This window comes from Alligator mississippiensis, chromosome 4 (genome assembly GCF_030867095.1).
Source record: "Alligator mississippiensis isolate rAllMis1 chromosome 4, rAllMis1, whole genome shotgun sequence".
Lineage (NCBI taxonomy): Eukaryota > Metazoa > Chordata > Crocodylia > Alligatoridae > Alligator > Alligator mississippiensis.
This window is the reverse complement of record NC_081827.1, coordinates 30,987,910-31,009,090: the sequence shown is the minus strand read 5'-3', so window position 1 is coordinate 31,009,090 and position 21,181 is coordinate 30,987,910. Positions and strand designations below refer to the sequence as shown.

Genomic DNA, 21,181 nt, shown 5'->3' with positions numbered 1-21,181 from the left:
CAAAACTTATTAAGGCTGGTTTGTGCTATTTGTGGAGAGACAATTGCAAAGGCGAAAGGCATCAAGTGTGCAGTTAGTAGATAAATATGGACTTGTTCAAAGGGAATAATCTCTCAACAAAAAGAGAGAGGAAGAGAACCACTCTGTTTCTGTAGGCATGCTGGGGATTATTCAAGTTCATTTTATTGAGGCAGAGGGGAGAAGGGTGGTCTTTTAGTAAGATCTGTTGCAGCTTGCCACTATTCAGGTTCCCAGTTTAGGAAATTATCCTGTTTCCATGAGAGAGTAGGCAGTGGATTGCTCTCCTACCATTTTGACCAAGAAAACATCACTAAGTTAAGGCCAGTGAGGCCCACATTCAGTACAATGGCATTTTTTTCTGTGTGTTAAATCAATAACTCTTGAAAAATTGCATCCAGTTGATTCAGACTTTGGGAAATTATCTAGGTATCATTTCTCATGCTTCAGAGTGAGACCAGAAGAGGTAAAACAGGAATTTATGCCTTTTAAAATACATATGCTAACTGATAACTGATTTAGACCTTGAAGTCCTTCGTTTAGAACAGTCCAACCTTTTTAAGCACAAGATTACTTTTTGAATTAAAGTGCAACCCAGGATGTACCTCAAAGAAAAGTGTAGAAACAACAGTTTATTAGAGTTACAATTTTTCCAGTATCAAAAAAGAGGACACTAGCCGGCAGGAAGGGAAACGGGGGGATATATGATGGGGGGCAGTGATATGCCTATGCCTGCCTCTGCTCCTCACTCCCAAGCCCCTACACCCCCAATGCTGCCTGTGCCCTGCATCCCCCTGCCCCTCACTTCCGACCCGCAGCCCCTGCCCACCCCCAGCTGTGTGGTTCACACAACACACACACACGCGCACAGTGTCTCTCTCTCTCTCTCTCCTGGGATTTTGCCGAGGACCACATGCAGACCATGTGACCCCCAACAGCCAATCACCTTGCCTGCTGCTTCCAGCCCCAAGCAGTCAGCCTGAGAAAGCAGAGGCAAAGCAAAAACCTGGATATTTGCTCACATTTCAAAAACCTGCCCGGACACGACGATAGGGGTCCAAAAAAAGGGGACATGTCTGGGAAAACCCGGATGTATGGTAACCTTAGGACTGAGACCGAGATCAACTGGTCAGTCATGGAGCCTCTGACTATTGCGATCTACTGGTTGGTGACTACTGGTCTAGAAGGACAATGGATCTTTGTAGTATTTGCATGGTTTCTAGTACTACTGCAGCCTTTTAAGATATTTTGGCACTGAGATTTTTCAAACCATGGGTAAAATTAAATGGTCAAACAGCAAGTAAACTAGTATCCATGCTATAAAACACACATTGTCTTCAGAGCAGGATCAGCTCCACCAGGCTATGTGCTAGTGCGCTTTATTTGTGTCCACAAATAGTTGGACCTCAGGGATAGCTCCCTGCTGCTCCTGGGATTTCTGGAGTCTGATCCTGTGGAACAGCCCAGGTACTACACGCAAGTTGGGGCCTAGCAGCAAGATGCTCACGCCAAGGAAATTTCCAGGGAATATAACTGCAAGTGTGGGAGCCCCTATATATGTTTTCCTGCTTGCAGATGCACACCCCAAGTTGAAGCTAAGCAGCACCCCAATAAGCACACTTGTGGAAATCCTCTACGGGGGGATTCTCAGGACATGTAATCAACAGACTAATACATCACAAACTGACTACATTTTGTTGGGGCAGTATTTTGGGGCCTTGCAGTACAACAAGGGACTTGGACATCTTTTTATTTGCAACTTCTGTTGACATAAAAGCATTTCTGGTGGCATAAGTGTAGCATCTGTTTGAACCCTATGCAAAATTTTAGAGAGATTTTGTTAGCTTGCATAGTGTTGCCTACTCTAGAAGTGAAACTGCAAATCTTGTGAGTTCAGTGTTGCTGTTTCTACAAGGCTTTGAGGAGTAATGGAGATGGACCTAACCCTCAGCTGCTGATAACACAGGAAAAAGTCTATCCCCTAATCTCTTTAATAAAACTAGCCATGTGGAAAGATCAGGTAGATCTATGCCCAACTTTCAAAGAATGGTCAAAACCTTGCCTAAACCATTATAGCATTGTACATAGGCTTCTTGGAAGTTCTCCATAGTGCAGAATATGACTGTCTTCAGGGAAAGATGAATCTGAGCAAACCGTATGGAAATTCGGCAATATGCCCATCAAGTGATGATTTTTGTGTTTTTGCCTTGTAAAGTCCAGTTGTGAGTCAGCTTCTATTTTTTTAAACACTATAATCCATTCTGCATCCAGAACCTGAAGCTTTAATGATAAGTCAATGGCCAAAGACAATAGATGACTTCCCTGCTAGCGTGATAGGCATTTTAACATCATGGTATTGAATTCAAATTACTTTCCAACCAAAAGCCATCAGAGCAGGTTTGGAGTCTGGAACTTCCCCAATGGAAAAGCATGGATGCAAAAAACATCTGCTTCTGGAGGGGAAATGGATTCCACTGGAGAATTCAGTAGAAATTGTACAGCATGCTATTGTCTAGGCTTTCTGCTCAGTGCTGGTTTACCTAAGTCTGCCATTTTCATTTGAGAGACTCTCCATCTTCATAAAAAACAGTTTGGGATACAGGTTGTCTTTTAAATCTAAGTCATGTAAAATGTGCCAGGATAAATTTGGTGGCTGTATATAAAGCTTGCAGTAATAGCAATCTGAATATTTTTCATGCAGTAATCCAATTATTATCCGTGGGTTTAGGCAGCTTTATTTCCTTGATATAGAGACAATGTACAATAAAGAAATGTGCCTTCTTTTACTACCCTTAGCATCCAATCAGCAAAGCTCTTTTCCAAAATGGGCATTAAAACAATCTGGCATTTTAAGTTTTATTTAATTGGAATGATTTCCATTTAGCATGTGCAAGTAATATAAAAGTGAATTTTATAATTAAATTGCAGTTGTTATACATATAACAAAGCTGTCTTCCCTAATCAAGTTCATTGGAATGTGCCAGTTATTTCAAAATAAAAGATAAGATGCAAAGAGTGGCAAAAAGGTAGAGCTAAACCCATCTCATTTTCTCCTGGCCATCTTCCCTCCTCCCCCCTTCCCCCCCCCCCCACACACCCTTATTAGTTTTTCTTATTTACTACTTCATATTTAAAGAGTCAAAGCAACTCAGCATTAAAATAACTTTTTTTCACCCAGTTTATTGAAAGAGCTAACCATTTGCTGTAGCAACCCAATATGAAACAATTAGGTATACAGTCCTGAGGCTGGAAAGGACATCAGGGGTCATTTAACCCCCTGCATGAATGCACGATATGCTGTTCCTAAATCATCCCTGTCAAAAGCTTATCCAGCCTTTTCTTGAAAGGCTCTAATGAAAAGATTCTACAGCTTCACTAGGCTGCCTTTTCTGTTGTTGTTCTGTTCTGGCATTAAGGGAGTTTATTCTGAGATGTAATCTTAATCTGTTTTCCTGCCGTTTAAATCCATTGCTTTGTATCTTCCTCTGCAGAGAGTGAGACCAGTTGTTCAAGATGGTCGTTATGGTGTATTTTTTATGACCACCTTTCAGTTATTTAAAAACTACTATCATATTCTCTTCTCCCAGCTAAACATACCTAGTTCTTTCAACATTTCCTCAAATGGCTTGTATTCCAATCCCTTTATCATCTTTGTTCCTTGTTTCTGGATCTTGTCCATCTTATCTACATCCTTCTTAAAAATGCAAAGCCTAGAACTGCATACAGTACTCTAGCTGAGGCCTAACCAGTGCCAAGTAAAGGGGTACTATTACCTACCATGTCTTGTATACAATACTCCTGCTAATGCAGCCCTAACTCCTCTGCTTTTTTTTGCTCACTAGTTGAGTTTTTGATTCTCCCTCACACCCTCAAGATTCCTTCTCATGGTAAAACTGAAGTTTTCTGTCCTTTTTTAAACAGATACATTCACACATATCTATACTCATGACTGTTAAAGAAACAGCTGCCTTGTAGTTTCATAGTAGCTAGAGTCAGGAGGGACCTGAACAGATCATCTAGCCTGACCCCCTGCCACAGACAGGAATGAATGCTGGGTTCACAAGACCCCAGACAGGTGATCATCCAACCTCCTCTTGAATTTGCCCAAGCTAGGGGAGAGGACCACTTCCCTAAAAACTGGTTCCAGATTTTGCCCACCCTAACTGTAAAATATTGCCTTCTGATCTCTAACCTAAACCTATTCTCCATCAGCTTATTACCTTTGCTCCTTGTCACCCCAGGTGGTGCTGGGAAGAAAAGGGCTCTACCTATTTGCTGTTGATCTCCCCCAATGAGCTTGTAAGCAGCCACCAGGTTCCCCCTCAGCCTCCTCTTGCCGAGGCTGAACAGGTTCAGGTCCCAAAGTCTCTCCTCATAGGGCCTGTCCTGCTGCCTTCTCACCAAGCAGGTGGCCCTCCTCTGAACCCTCTCCAGGCTGGCCACATCCCTTTTGAAGTGCAGCGCCCAGTACTGGACGCAGTACTCCAACTGTGGCCTGACCAAAGTTGCATAGCGGGGAGTATCACCTCTCTGGACCGGCTTGAGATGCACCTTTGGATGCATGACAAGGTATGGCTGGCCTTGCTGGCTGCAGTCTGGCATTGGCAGCTCATGTTCATCTTGGACTCAATAATGACTCCAAGATCCCTTTCCGCCTCTGTGCTTTCAAGAGGGGAACTCCCCATCTTGTATGTATGCTGTGGATTCCTTCTCCCAAGGTGCAGCACCCTGCATTTATCTACGTTGAACCCCAAATAGGAGTTTGCCTTCTATTCCTGACTTAGTTGCACCAACTTTTTTCATTGTTGCTTGTCTGATGTTCACTTACTCCTTACACTACATATGAACATATAACTTACGCTAAACTTTTGAAGCTGTTTTAAGATTCTTCTTTCTTGTTGATATACATGGATTTTGTGTTTTCACAGAAAATGTTGTTCCAGCCTGTGAGATCGTTGCTGTAGAAGAAACTGAAATTGATAAGAAGCAATGTGATAGTGGAAAATGGCAAAAAATGTCAAAACCGCATGCTTTCACAGGTATAGTAACTAATCCTATTCTTGAAATCTGGTATATAATTTAGTCCTGTTAAAGCAATTAGGAAACTTTTTAAAAGGCCTTCAGTCTAAAACGAAGTTATGAAAAGAGCTTTTATAAAAAAGAATGTGACCAATAGCTTTCTTTTACTATTAAAATGCTTTAAAAAAGACATTTTTAATTATCTATGGTTTTGTATTTAGTTCTGTAATTAAATCATAACCCTTGTTTTATTATACCTCTCTCGCCAAGCAAATAATTGTAGCAGTATAGATTCTCTGCTACTTCACTAGAGAATTGAATAAAAGCTATTGGGAAACGAGTCCTAAATAAACTTGGCCCTTGTCAAACTTGGGTCTGTCCAGCTTTTCTGCCAAGCTTGAGAATTCTTACATATTTTGTATGCAAGTACTTCAGTCATACATTGAAGTGAGGTCTGACAGTAATCCAGCCTCATTAGTGATGTGATGTCAACTCTTTTCCCCCAACCCCAGAAATGTGGCATGCCCAAACCTTGTGTTAGAAGACTAGAATCCACAGACAAGCATTCATTTTTACTGGTAAGAATTTCTCTGAAGTTCTTACAGGTAGAAAAATAGGCTAGGGGCCAGAGTGTACATGCATTTCAGCCCTTTCGCTGGCGAGCTATGCAGATGAAGTGTGGCAGGCTGTCAGCAGGCAGCTTCCTTAGGTTTTAAGTCACCTCTTTGACAGCCTACATGAGGTGCACACAGCGTGACACCCCATGCTGGAGGTGTGGAGAAGTGGGGTCATGGATAGCCTCTCTACCTTTGGGCCCCAGCTTTTAAATTGCTGTGTGTGCCACCCACCTGGGCAACACATGGAATTTAAAGTGGCAGGGCTGTGAATCAGGGTGGTGAGCCAGAGAGGGTAGTATTTAAAGCCTGGGGACAGAGAACCAAAATGGAGGGAGGTGAGGTAGGTAATCTTCTAGCTCCCAGTTGTACCCGGGGAGTTCCAGGATGGCTCCAGCTGGACCTGCACCTGCACCAGCCTTTCTGCCCCCATCCTCTGGTCTCCTCCAAATTATACCTCCAAATTGAACTGGAGGAGTGCCCTGGGCAGAGGCACTCTTTCTCATCAGGACCCCTCCAGGGCTGGAGGAGGGTTTCCAGGTCAGGAGAATGGCCCTGCATACTGCAGGTAAGTTGACTGGTGGGATAGGGGTGGGGTTCCCACAGGGTTCCATGACAGCTTGACTCTGAGCACTTTCTCTCTCCTTCTGTTTCCCTTGGACAGCAGGAGGAGAAACAGATATTGGGTGTCCTCAACCCCCAAGAGAAGTGGGCAGCCATTCAAGTTAATACAGGCAGGGAGAGTTCTTCCTGGTTGGAAGAGGTAGTACTTTCTTGTGAAAGATCCTTTTTTTCTTCTGCAGGAAAGCCTTTGAATGGCTGTATGCTGCCTTTGTGCTAGGAGAGGCTGTTCCCCTGACGCAAGCATAATGTCAGTACTGTGTGGCCAGAACATATTCTTCAAGTCTTTAGGTGTATTTATCACTCATGAGAGAGAGTTCCTTCCTGGTTCTCTTCTCCTATACACACGTACTACCAGAAAGGACTAAAATTGACTTTTAAAAGTTTTTTTTTTTTAATTGCACTCTATTCCTTTAGTCTCTCTGTCATCTAGTGTGAAAAGGGAGATTCTGAGACCTATGCATTTTAAAAAATATTTATTACTTGAACTGTTCAAATTTGAAATGATGTATTTTTTTTCAAAACAAAAATTCAGGCACATGAATAGAGTAGTTTTTGCATTTCTCAAATCATTTCTGTAATTGGTTTCTGGAAAAAGTAGTATTTGTTTTTAAAGTTCGTTTTCAATATTTGAGCAGGAACTGTAATTTGAACTTAAAAGGAATTACTGTGATTATGTTTTTGTTATCTGGTGATGTGAAACACATTTTTTAACACTTTATATGGAAGTTTTCATTTCTCATCGTTCCAATAGAAAAATGTTCTTGGAAGGAATGGTCATAATTTTGTAGCCATTAATGCCTTTTCATTATGTTTTAGTGTTTAAGCATGAATACAAGCTACAAAAAGTGTATTTCAGACTACATGCAGAACTTATGGGATTAAATTGACTTCTTTTGACAGTGCATTATATTAAAAGAGCACGAAACCACCGCTGGCGGTGCAGTGAAATAACGTTTTGGTGCATTGATGAACAGCTGTGTAACCAGTGGATACAGGCACTTAAAGAATTACTTGATTCACAGAGTAAGTTGAGTAAATTACTCTAATAAACATTATTTTCAAGGTACATGAAGTAGGTTAGTTAAGATTTTGACACATCTCTTAGAACTATCTTTTATATCTTCCCAAGGAAGGGAATGTGGAATTGGCTTGAAGCCTAGCCTATTTGAAGTAGAATAACAGGCATGGAGAAGCTTTGCTTATGAAAATGCTGGCAAAGGACCCTGACCTCTGCGTGTGCAATATACATATACAGGGGATCATGCTGTCGTATAACCACCATCTGAACTTTAGTTTAGCCTCCCCTAACTTTATTAGCTTCAAACATACATGCTGGCTTTTAGCTCCTGTTTTCTGTCTTCCCACTTTCTCCCCTCATATTTCTGTTGTCAATTGGAAAGCCAATGACGTAAGGATTATGCTTTTTTGTGTGTGTTTGTATAGCACTTAGAAGCTCTTTTGTTATCAGGGCCCCACCATGCTAAGTTCAAGTCAAATGTAGGTATATAGTTATAGTAAATTTTGCCAAAGGCTTGGGAAATGAAAACCTATGTCTGTTACAAGTAACTAAAGACGTGCTAACTTTTCCTCCCATGGTAAACCAAGGTAGTATCCACATAAGTGTCATCTTCAAAGTGCTTGCCAATTGCTGGCCATTTAACTACTATGTTTGAGAGAAGCTTTCTATCCCTATTATAACACAAATTCAAAGAATCATCATCAAATCATAGAAAAATTAGGGCTATTTAGCAGGTCATCTAGCCCCACACCTGGATACAACAGGATGATTTCTAATCTACGCCATTCTAGGCAAGTGTCAAAAGAAAGCAAAATCACTCCATTTGTGTATGCTCTCCTTATCTTAATTGTAAATTTCCTTAATGTGCAAAACCTTAATATTAGCTTAATTCTAATTTGAGAGATCACTTTTTAATGAGTAAATTGCTTTTCTACTACTAGCCATGAGCTGTCCAGAAGCTACAAGCTTGAACCTTTTCCTTCTGTAGTTGTAACCCAACAGGGGTTAGCAGATCATCTAACTTGCTTTCATATATAACTCAAACCATGGCATTTAATCCAGTTGTATCTCTCTACTTTATGATTTCCATAAGGCTTCTGGAGCTGGTACATACTTCCTGGGCATATGCCTGGGCAAGACCTGATATTGTCAGCCAAGTTTTCCTTCTCAGTTAAGGTAACTGCAGTACTTCTGTTTTGGATGTAACACATACTAGACACGTATGTACACATGAGAGGCTGGCTGTGCAGTAGGCCAATACCACTAAACAGTAGCGTTGCGTGGCAAAAACCGTGATACAGTGTTATTGTGCAGTAGTATTAGGCTATTGCGCAGTAGTGTCATAAAACTGTTTGTCGGCACTACTGCACAGTAACTTGGGTTACTGTGCAGTCATTTAGTACTTGTGTAATACTAGTACTTGTATTGAGTACTTGTTTATACAAGTACTAAATGACTGCAAAGTAACGACTGCGTAGTCAGCGTCTCGGTAGACGTGGCCACTGTTTAGCAATTGTTCCCTGGTTTGCTGCTTGATTGTGATGAAACTGCACCTGAGAAATGAAACAAGCACAGGCTTGATCATAGCCAATGAATTCAACCACTATAAAATATCTAATTATGCCATTCCAAATTACAGTAGAAGCACTAAGACGAGTAAATCTGGAGTGGCTAAAAATATAAAGCTATATTCTTTCAGAAAAGAAGATAATCTTTTTCATAGCAATTTTTTTAACCACTTCTGTCTTGGTTATTGAAACAGATGAGCCAGTAAAAATAATCCCAACCAAATCTATACAGAAAAAAATTATGCTAGCTCTTTAGGCCAGGACCAATGTACAGCAGGGAGAAGTGACAGCAGTGCAGACACAGCTGGAAGCTGAATGGCCCCAACACAGTTCTTTTGTCTGCACTTGTAACAGGGCTGTGCTGCTTCCAGCTGTCCCTGTGCTGCAGCTGGGAGGTGGTTGCGGGGCTGGGAGAAATGGCTGTCCACCCCCAATCTGGGTTGCTGATGTGCTGCCAGCCATGTCAGGCTGGAGCTGGGTTCTTCTGGCCCACAGCTTAAGAGTTCCCAACCACTGCTGTAGGATATCAATTATTTTTACAAGAAAAGAATGTATGTTTGTGTGGTTCAAGGACTGTCATGAGGTCAGAATTCTTTTTCCAGCTCAATCAGGTTTCCTGTGAAAGTTTATTTTTCTTTTAAAGTAGGGATGATTTATATTAACTATGTAAAAATATGGAACTCTACTCGTACTTTTCAGAAACATTATTCTGTATCTACTAAACCCCATTTGAGGTGTCTACTAGACTAGCTCTTTGTATCGTGTTCCCTGCCACACACGCATACTCCCCCATTGAATCCACTAACTCAAACTTCTACCATTGCAGTATGAAACTGTAGTTGAATAGACTTCATAGATTCATAGACATTAGGGTTGGAAGGGACCTTGGAAGATCATCAAGTCCAGCCCTCTGCCCCATGGGCAGGAAGTCAGCTGGGGTCAAAGGATCCCAGCAAGATAAATGTCTCTTAAAGGAGTCCAGAGAAGGTGCTTGCATCACCTCTGGAGGCAGTCTGTTCCAGGCCTTGGGGGCTCGGATAGTAAAGAAGTTCTTCTTTATGTCCAGCCTGAAATGGTCTTGGAGTTTGTGACCGTTTGACCTAGTCGTCCCTTGGGGTGCTCTGGTGAACAGGCGTTCCCCCAGATCCTGATGTACACCCCTTATAGGCAACCACCTATATAAGGGGTGTACATCAGGATCTGGGGGAACACCTGTTCACCAGAGCACCCCAAGGGACAAGGTCAAATGGTTACAAACTCTTCCAAGAGGACTTAAGTTTATTTTATAGTGAGATAGATATATATTGGAAAGATTCCTGAAGTGCAACACACAACTTTACAACATTTTCTTACCATTTTATTATATGGCAGATGAGCATTTCAGTTGTCTGCTACTTAAGCTGTTTTCTAGAATGCTAATAATACCTTATATCCAGAGAGATCTCTAATATAACTCACCTACACATAGCATTCAGTTTCTGTGTACACTGCTACTCAAGAAAAGTCACTTCCCTTTTTTGGATTGCCACCTTAGTTTCATCTTGTTTGAAGCTCTGATGTCACTAACTTTCATTTTATCTAGTGGAAATGCATTATAAATAATACAGAACATAATTAAAGTAGTATGAATCACATGCTTTTCTCCATAAGGAACTTGTCTAATCTGCTTACTGTAACGTTACAAAAATCTTTTATACCCATTGCTTTTATTTTTGTATAATTTCTTTAAATCATTATATTTTTATAAGGAATTTCACACTGTTAATTATGAAAAATGCCTATTTTTATATAGAATTGCTTACTACTGTATTTCTTGGTTTCATCATGACAGAGTCTAGGCCAAAGCGATTGCTTGTATATATTAATCCATATGGTGGAAAACGGCAAGGGAAGAGGATCTATGAACAAAAAGTGGCTCCACTCTTTAATCTAGCTTCTATCTCAGCTGATGTTGTTAGTGAGTAACCAGTGTTGTTCTTCAATCTCTTATTAATTTTTTTCAGCATAAATGTATCTTTTTTTTTAAGAACACAGTTTTATCCATGAATAAATCTGTGAAATTAAATAAAAATTATTTTTAGCTAGTGCATCTGTATCACTGAAGTTCACAACTTCCAGATGATATAAATTACATTCTTACTACATTTAGTAAATTGTGATAGTTCTTAGCAATAAAAAGTCTTTGTTTTATGAAACATCCTATTCTTTTCTCTTTGGCTAGGGACAGATGTTCCAAAAGCCCGAGCCATTGATTCAATCTTCGCAGGATAGTCTAACCTGCAGAGAGTGAACCAGTTTGCAAGTGGATAGATGTTCGACACATGCCTGCAGTGGCTCAGGCCAGAAGCCTGGGGGCACTACACCAGCCCTTCCCTTCCAATGGGGAAGCTGAGCTGAGGGGGGTGTGGCCAGGCTCTGGCAGGTCCAAGTTAGACTAAGGAGGGGTTTAAACCCCCCCACCTTGGCCTGCAGGGTTTTTGACGGTGAGGCATGGGCAACTGGTGCCTCCTGAGTCGGGGGGGGGGGGGGGGCACTTGCCCCCAGTGGACAGTCAGCTGCTGACCTGCAAGTGGCAGCGGTTCACTGCTGGCACTTCTGGGTGAACGCGATCGACCATGGCGGGGACCGCTTCTCCTGGCACCCCCATTCCCCCGCCGGTGCTCTTGGGGGGGCACCAGCACTGTCGCTTGCCTCCCTGCCCGAGAACGCTGCTGTCAGGGGGTGCATGTGCACCCCTGTGGACCCTCTACACCTCTCCACTGGGGTGGGGGAAGAGAGATCCTCTGCTGGTGGGGGGGAGGAAGAGGAAGAGGAGAGAAGAGCTCTGCCCATCCCAGCAGCTCCCTGACAGCTGGGAGCAATCCCCACACACAGCGCTGCCCGACCCCAGATGGGAACTCTTCCCCTTCCTCCCTCACCACCCCAGGGTGTGGAGGGGGGCTCTATTCAGTGCAGGGGGGGGCTTTTCCCCCTTCTCCTCCCTCCTCCTTCTCTTCCTTTTCCCCAAACCCCCCCTGCGGGGCAGGGAGGGGGACTCTGCTCCATGCTGGGGTATACTCTTTCCCCATCCTCCTCCTCCCCACAACTCCTGTTGCCAAGGGGTGGGGGCTCTGTGCTGGCAGCCACTCCCTGGCTCTGGCCCTGGAGGGGGACACTTCTGCCCCCACCCCACGGGGCAGAGGGGTTCTGTTCAGTGCTGGGTAGGGACTCTTCCCCCCCTTCCTTTTCCACCCCACACTGTCATGGGGCAGGGAGGGGCAGCTCTTGCAGTATTCCCCAGCCTGGCCTGGCCAGAGTCTTGAGAGAGGCTTTAATGGAGCCACAGGTGCCAGGGGTGGCCTCGGCCTTGTGACCCAGCCCGACCTGGCCTCGCTCAGCCCCAGCTAAGGCGGCCACTTTGTGGGGCTGGGTTGGGCTGTGGGGGCAGGGCCACCCTGGTGGGTGCAGCTCAGTGATAGGGAGGTGAGCGCAGCCAGGCAGCTGCTTCCCCTGTCAGTGAGTGGAGCCTGGCATGTGCGGTTGGTGGCTGGCTGGGCAGTGGCTTATCTGGGTGTGGGGTCAGAGGAAGGAGGAGGGGGAAAAACTACCCCCCAGCATGGAACAGAGCCCCCCTCCCTGCCCTGTCACGGCGGGGGGGGTTGGGGAAGAGTCCCTATCTAGGGGCCAGGCAGCATTGCATAGAGCTCCGCCTACCCACCACATAGTAGCAAGGGGGAGGAGCAAGGGGAAGATGAGAGGGGATCTATATGTGAGGCTGCCTGGCCTGGTCCCAGCCCCGGAGGAGGACTCTTCCTCCTGCTCCTCTCCCCTTTCCCCCTCCCAGGGTGAGGAGGGGCTCTGTGCGGCACTACGCAGCCAGGGCGCAGAGAGTTGCTGTAACAGCTGCAGCTGCAGCGGGTGAAGAGGAGGGGAAACGTCCCCCTTCGGGGCCTGGCAGGCTTGCATAAAGCCCCTCCCCCCTCCCAGCCCTGGGAGGTGGAGAGGCGGGAGGAGGAGGAGTGCACCCTCCAGAGCCCCCCTTCCCCACCCTGGGGGGAGCAGGAAGAGGGAGAAGAGTTTCCCCCCTCAGTACAGAACAGAGCCCCCCTCCCTGCCCCACGGAACATCTGTCCTGGCATAGTGCCTTAAGGCGAAGGGAGCAGGGAAAGGGGGAAATTCCTCCCTTTGTCCCTTCTGGTCCCTTCTGCCCTGCAGCCAGGGTCTGCCAGCCCTAAGGGCCAGTGCTGCAGTCCCCTCCCCTCTGCTTCCCAGCTGACAGGAAGATCCTGGCTGCCGTGGGGGAGGAAGGGAAGTAGGGGAGAATTAAACCCCTCCCTGCCCACTTTGCCTTAACAGTGCCATGATACCCGGTGTCTCACCACGTCCTGTCCCTGCTTTGGCTAGAGAGGGCAGAGCCAGCTCTGCTCTGAAGCAGAGCAGAGCCCTGCCCTGAGAGCATGCTGGGATGCTAGGGGAGTCTGATTTAATTTAAACCCGCAAGGGGTCTGGGACAGACATTGCATAAACCAGTTTGAGCCAAATCGGTTAAGTCTGATACTACATCCAACTAGGTTTATCTCAGACTGGTTTATGTGCACTGAATGCCTGTTCTGTTACAGGTTTAAACCAGTTTCTGATCACTTAAACCGGTTTATGTGTAATGTCTGTCCCTAGCCTTTGTGTGTAAAGCAATTTAAATCACACCCTTTGTTTATCCTGATGATATAGTTACTAACATACTGGTTCACAATGCTAGCTTTTTTATTGATAGTTAAATTAACACTTACAAAAATTAGGTTTAATAATTTCCTTATGTAGTACATGTATTTCTCAATTCTTTCCTTGCTTTAAAATCCATTGAAGTTAATTACTTTGGTAATTAGAGACTTTGCAGTAGTCTTGTTTTGGTTGGCAGTTGTGTTCATTTCATTATTTTAAGTTTGTGGAATTGAGCTTAATATGAAGTCTTGAGTGAATAAATATCTGTTTTATCTTTCTCTATAGTAACTGAACATGCTAACCATGCTAAGGATAACTTATTTGAAGTTAATATATATAAATATGATGGGTAAGTGATTTTATTTATATAGTGTTTTTTCCCAAAATGTGTAATATAAGGTTTAATAACATTTTTCCCCTCTAGAATTCAAGTAATCCGCTCACTACTTTTGACTTTTAATGACATGATTAGAAAAGCAGGGTTTGTGAATTACTTGTAAACTTAGATTGAGAGAGTTTGTGAATTTTAGATTTCAAAAGCAATAATTAAAGTGCTAATTTAGTGTCTAACATCAATTTATTTATTTATTTTTGAACTTGAACTTCATATGCTCAGTCAATTTTACATATATTTGTTCATCCAACAATTGAACATACTATTTGGCTCCTAATCTCCCCTAAACAAACTTCTTTAAACACTGGAGGCTTGGATACTTAAGTATTTTGCATCAAGAGTTTTCAGCTGACTTGGGTTACTGTGTAATATTTCATATTTGTATATTTCATTTTAAAAGCCAAACATTGAAAAAGTTTAGAAACTATCAAATTTACTTACCTAAAACCATGACAACTTTGAATTGAAAATTACACCCAGCAGTTTTGATTCTATACAAGGAAAATTATAAATTTGTTATAATTTTCCATGTGTGGAATCTAATTATTGGAGGGTTGTCTCATATTTGTGCTCCCCTCCCGCTCCTGCTGTAGGAGACTAGCAATGGGGAAAGCATAGGCAACACACAGGGGGACACAGTGGAGCATGTGCCCGACCTGAAACTGGCCACTGCAAGCTTTTGCGGGCAGTTGCCACCTCCCACTATTGACGTGGCTGAAGGTGGTCCCCACCGACAGAGCGGGTGGCGGCTGAGGGCAGTCCCTGCTTGCTGCTCTGGTGCCCCCCCAGTTGCAGGAGGCACCAGTTATTCATGGTGGGAAAGCAATGGTGGAGGGCGGAGGCAAGCAGCCTGACTCCTTTGTTTCCCCCTGCTCCATTCCTGACCTGCGCTGTCACCAGCTGTGGACCCACCACAGATGCTGTTGATTCAATGGCTCCTGACTCCAGATAGCAGCAGCTAGAGTTGGAGCCAAGGCAGCCACCTGCCTCATTTGGGGCAGTAGCACAGGCATGCTTTTTTAGTGACAATGCACAATAGATTATTTTACTGCTCATTAGCATAATATCATGTTTTTTTTACGTGATACTTTAATGCACAGCAAAATAATCTACCATACACTAAAGCGCACATGTAGATGTGCCCATAATGTGTTAATTATAATATATAGTAGGAAATGCCAGTGTTGCAGTACTTTGGAAATGGATTTTTGGGTAGGAAACCTTTTCCAAGCAGAGAATATAAAGTCGGATGTGTGATATACATTGAGCGAGGAAATGAGGTGATTACAAATTGTGGCAGTAGAGAATTGTTTTCATCCTTAACTGTCCATCTGTAGACTTACACTTCTGTCTGGAGGGGAAAATTTTACCAAGAGTAGTAATATTGGCAGGATTCCTTTTTGAGACTTACTTAACTTTTCATATCAAACTAAAAAGTGGTGTTTTGAACTGGTCAGATTTTGAGGGTTTTAAATATTTTGCAAAAGCCTTAATTAATCCAGGACACAGGGTCTCAAGAGGCTATCAAAACAGGCTTGTCTACTATGAACTTAAGTAAACCTAGAAACGGTCAGAGTACAGGGAATCTAAATCTGGGTACAGGGAATGGAAGGACTTTGTTATATTCTCAAATGTTTGGCATTTAAAATTCTGAATCTAGAAAAGCTGAGTGTTCCACGTCATTTAGAGCACGAAGCCTAAATATTGTAGGCATTTTTGAAAATCTCCCCTAAAAAATAACTGGCATACGACACCACTTTGCTTGACCAGAATTCCATTTACTGCATCTCTTGATGCATAAGGTTGAAGCTAGCTTTCAATTACTGTAGTTTAGCTACTTCAGCTCCAGAATATAGGCTTGAACTCACAGCTTCCTTTTTAGTAAGGTAGTTTTGGTTCTAGTTTTTATGCCTGTGGAAAGGGAAGCTGTATTTAGCACACTATAAAATTCTTTCCTAATTCATGTCCAAAAATCCTTACTCCCAAGTTTTTCTCCATTGTGTTTTCAGAAAGAGTAGTAGTGACTAAAAGGTAGCTCCTAAGGAGGCTTGGAATCAACCCCTAGGCAAGCCAACCCCAAGATTTCCTACAGTCTTAATAAGAAAGGTTGCTTACAGACATTTGGGGGGGGAGGCGGCAGGGGAAGCAGCACTCTACTTTCAGCTTGGCGCGCCCTTTCACTGAGCACAGCACATTCCCAAAAGAGCATCACATCAGTTTGACCCAGCTCACCCAATATCTGTATAGATCTCACGCTTTACCAGGGCTTTTTGGCACTTTTATCTAATAGCTAATTGAATATAAGGTATTAGATAAAAGTGTCAAAAAGCCCTGCTGCAGCGTGCAGTCTGTACAGATGTTGGGCAAGCTGGGTCAAACTGATGTGCTTCCTCTTCTAGTAAAGCACTGTATTTTTCCTCCCCTTCCTTCCCCCTCCCCCCATCGTTGGCACCCAGAAAGTCTACAGAGGGATATCTGTCTCTGTAATTGCTAAATAGCATTAAAACTTTCAAATGTGATACAGGACTAGATTTTAAGTGAAACTTATTTGTTATAGCTCAGACCAAAGCCTGAACCATGTGCGTGTAGGGGGATAGTGTTTTTTCCTCAATGTCTTGCAGTAATTCAGTAAATACATAATATGTACCATGGGTGTAGGTTGTAGCCGTGTTGGTCTAAGGACATAGGCAGATAAGGTTCCTTGGGTGAATTTGATATCTTTTGTTAGACCAACCCAAATAGTTGGAAAATAGTTATTAAGCAAGCTTTCAAGTTCAAAAACCCTTCGTCAGGCTAAGGAAGTTTCAGCAGTTGGTATGTGCTCTTCCTGGATGGAATGAAAAATATGTACCATATTTTCTTGCATATAACACACCCCCAAATAGAATATGTACTTTATTTTTTGAGAGGTAGAATGAAGAAAATTTGTTTTCCAGTGTTATGATCGCAGAGAGCAGGGACAGAGCCCACTCTTCGCCTGATTCACTCTCCTTTTCTTGAATAACTAAAGCTAAAGGCTGGTCTTGATGGGTGGATATATGATTTTGAAAAGAGTTTGTGCTAAAGAGGGTGTGAAATAGAAAGACCAGGAGCAGCTAGAAGATGGCAGAATTGCTCTAAAGGAGGTTAGCTTGGCTGGCAGAACATCTAGACCATTAAAAAGGAGAGACAATAGATAACATCCGTAGAGTGAGGAACAATGATCCATTAAGTCAATTAAGTCTGTCAGCTACCTGAACAGTAATACAATTGGAGCACTGTGAAGCAGGAATCGGAGTGAAAACTAGCTTTAAAGCAGTAAAACAGTGCATATCCAATCCTGATCTTGCCAAGTCATATTATTCCCTCTGTCTGGGAAGCTCCCACTTCTTTAGATTACATCTGTGGAGTGTCTTTGTTTTCTCTCCTTAGGTAGTTTCCAATAAGAGCATTTTTGAGAAGAAAGACTGGTAACTGAATGTTTAGTATTTGTTTTGAACTCCTGTCTCCCAGATTTGGAAAAACAAGGCTTACAGGTTGGAGACAGGATACAGGGTGCTTGAAGCTTTCCCCATAATCTTCCAGGTACATGCTTGAGGATGGTTATCTAAATGAACTGTATGAAATTCCTGTTCGTTCTTTCCACTACCCTTATTCCATAAGACCAGTATAGTCATATAATCCACCAAAGTAATACAGGAGTAACTTTCTCTTCACTGACTGGATCACTGAGGAGGTCCTCATCCATCATAATGCTGAAATGAACTATCAGTGCCTGTCAGCATACAATGATGTTTTATATCCATTACATAACATCCATTTGTTCCACCCACATGCCCACTACATATGTAGCTGCTATAGATCTTCATCTACTTCACAACTTTCCCTTTTGGAAAACCCTTCCCCTCTACCTGCCTCCTGTATTTGTCACATCTGTACTACTGAACAGCATTCTCCTTGACCTGCTGAAATATCTACAAAATGTACAGTGCCGTGAGATGCCAGTTCATGGAACATTTAAAAGTAGTAGCAACCCTAGTGAGGAAACTTCACGTAAAACTCAGTGCTTCCTGCATTGGCTTTCTGACCAGTTTGAGTCAAAATAATACTGTTGAGATGAATTTCAGCTCTTAGATACCGTAACTGGCCGTGAGGATTAACCTTTTGGAAGAGAACATTTATGTAGTGCTGACTCTGTACCTGCTGTTGAAGAGCTGAGTAATTTTGGCTTTGATTCTAAACCCATTCCTTCCATCCACCATGTCAGGGATCAGATTTTAAATCAAAACAGGAATTACTTAAGCATTTAACTGGCCATAGAATATCTTTTAAGGGAGTTAGTGATGCATAATAAAGCTCAGCTTTAAGAATTTATCTCTTGCTTTTTAAAAACAAGCTGTTTGACCTATATATACAGCAAGCATTGCTTTGCTCTGTAGGACTGACCCCCTGTTTAGGAACAAAAGAGGTTTCTTATGGGATAAATGTTACTTGTCTACAGCATGACTCAGTTTCTCTGCTCTATTCCAAGAGTTGGATCAGGTTGCAAATGAAGCAGTACAATGATAATGACAGAATGTAAAATGTATGAATCAACAAATAACATGAAATATAGCATAGCAGAACAATGGCTTGTGTATATTGAATGATAGAAAGAATTTTATTCTGATCTGCCCTGTACAGTGCCTATTCTCCATTCATGTCTGTTTTGTACAGATTGCCAAACATGCAAAAGTGGCATTATGCCTATGAAATTAATTCAAATGAAATTAAAAAACAAAATCAAGGTTCAGCCACAATCGGAAGCCATAAGCAAGCATATGACTTTTTGCTTTGGAGGCCACTGTATGTAATATCTATATTAAATGATCACTGTCAACCTAAATATTACCATTCTGTCTGCAGCTACATGTTAATTTACAAGATTTTAAGAAGGTAAGTTTAAAAAGAGAAACTTATTTCTGGTTTGTTCATATAGTACATTAGGCAATTCTGTGTACAGTCCTGTTTCAGTGTTTTGCTTGTATTGTTAGTTTCCACTGATGTTTGCCTGTGTTTTCACACCACCAGGGGACAGAAATACAACTTTAAAAAGAGGGGAATACAGTTGAAAAGCTAGTTGAAAGAGACAGGGCCTGTTTGTTTCCTGAAAATGTAGCCTTTTTTTTGTGTGTTTTAAATTGAGTATTTTGAGTTGACTGTGGCCACATTTATGACTAATAAAGGCTAAGGAAAACAAAAGTGACTTTCTCTGACAAGTTTATATGTGCTCTAAATAAAGCATTAAATGTGTTGTTTATTGATTGTTAGCATGCACTCTAATTTGTGTTTTCTGGCAGTATTGTTTGTGTTGGTGGGGACGGCATGTTCAGTGAAGTGATGCATGGTCTAATTGGAAGAATACAGAAGGATTCTGGCATAGATCAAAATAATCCCAAAACGCCGCTAGCCCAATGCAGTATAAGGATTGGCATAATCCCTGCTGGTAAGATTGCAAAAGGGTTAACTTTAAGTTTATTTTATTCCTTTATTAGCTTTTTGTAGCAAAGCCTACCTCTTAAACACTATGAATAGTAATACTCTATGAAGATGCCCACAGAAGTTTAGTGTCACAGTATACCTAGTGTAACACTACATTCTTTTTTGCAAGTGGTTTTTATCAAGAGAAATCAATATATAAGTATGCTAATGTTTTTGCTACTAGAGCACCCAGGAGGTGCTCTCTTGCTTTAATGTGCTGGCAAGCACCAAAACACTGCCAAATGAGAGAGATACAAACCCATACTAACACATCAATCTATCTGGAAGCACCAGGGAATAAAGTCTGTTGATTAGAAGCACATCTACTAAATACTTTGTTCTGATGCGAAACTCCCTGTGACAAGGGTTGGCAATGTCTTCTAGTGACGGGGGAGGTGGGTGGCTTTAAGTTCAAGCCACTGCCACAACTCTCTACTACTCAGGTGCCGTGCTCATGGAAAAAGGTCCCTCTCTCCTCACTAGAGTCTATGCTGCTTGGCCACAGCAGGGCACAGGCAGAGCTCCCCTCTGACAGAGCCCCAGGCAGTTGACTGCAGTGTGGTATAGGGAGAGCCCCCAGTTTCCAAATGTGGAAGACATGGCTAAACAGCCATGGGTTGCTGACCCCTGCCATACAACATGAAGTGGAAAGGTAGTACTTTATTTGAATTCATCATTTGTAAACTCCATGCAAACAGTGAATTTGTGCAATACTCACACCTCCTTTCTTGCAATTTCTATCACAATCCAGACCACTGATGTATAAGTCTACAGGTTCCAGACACAAGTGCACTTTGTCTTTGTTTTGTAGTTAAACACCCTCCGTTAACTCTCCTGTATGCCTTTAAAACACTAGTCAGTGCTAGTTCCCTATTGCAGTCACCTTCTCAGGCCTTTTTGCCAGTGACTGGTATCGATCAGAATTATTCCCTTGGAGTTCAGTCCCTAAGTAACAAACTAGTTTCACCAACAAATGTTATCTGAAAGGGTTGCTTTCTGTGGTGCTTGAAGGTTAATGACCCAGAAGGCAAAAAAAGTAAAGATCCCAAAGGGTCCCCTCAAAAGAGTGATCTGATACTTTGGCTTTAGTACAGGAGTCAGTATTAGTAATGAGTAGGGATAGCATTAGCATGGCAGGAGGTGGGAACAAATGTCCAGGTAAGGCACAAAACTGACTTGTTGGACTGATCAGTTATGCAACAGAATTAAAGAATGGTTATGAGAGACAGATCACTTGGTGCCATTTAAAAGTAAAATCTCTGAAATTCTTATTGTACATTGACAATACATTTCTCAATTAGATGAATATATATATAGTTCCCTTTCCTTCTTTTTTTGGTTAGGGAAACTTTCTATTGACTTGAATCAGGTATTTTTCTGCTTAAGTTTCCAGCTTTGAAAATGCTAATCTACCTAAACAAGGTATGGTTAACTGCCATTTAACACTACAGTTGTGCCTCTTTCAAAAGTGGAGGAAGTAAGACTTTAGAAAGAAGTTGATTAGCCCTTTACCTTCCTGATATAAATGGATTGATTTATCACCATTTTAAGTTAACTGTATATTTTAGGTTAGTGTCTGTAAAAATATCTTGACTTACATCAAACAGTACTTAATGTCTTGGATCACTTCCTTGTGCTATATCCTTTATAGTCTGTTTGTCATAGATGAAAGAGCTGTTGCTTTCTTTGTTGTCTGCTGTATAGTCCAAGTGATCTGCTGTATGAATAT

General features: G+C 42.3%; 1 protein-coding gene across 1 annotated transcript in view; it reads left to right on the top strand.

The window, feature by feature from the left end:
* CERK (ceramide kinase) overlaps positions 1–21,181 on the top strand; it is a 66,522-nt gene that overhangs the window by 13,904 nt on the left and 31,437 nt on the right. The window contains exons 2-6 of the mRNA XM_014606453.3: positions 4,947–5,057; positions 7,176–7,298; positions 10,693–10,818; positions 13,845–13,908; positions 19,272–19,417. Of these exons, the coding sequence (XP_014461939.1) occupies positions 4,947–5,057; positions 7,176–7,298; positions 10,693–10,818; positions 13,845–13,908; positions 19,272–19,417 (570 nt within the window). The remainder of the gene's footprint in view (positions 1–4,946; positions 5,058–7,175; positions 7,299–10,692; positions 10,819–13,844; positions 13,909–19,271; positions 19,418–21,181) is intronic.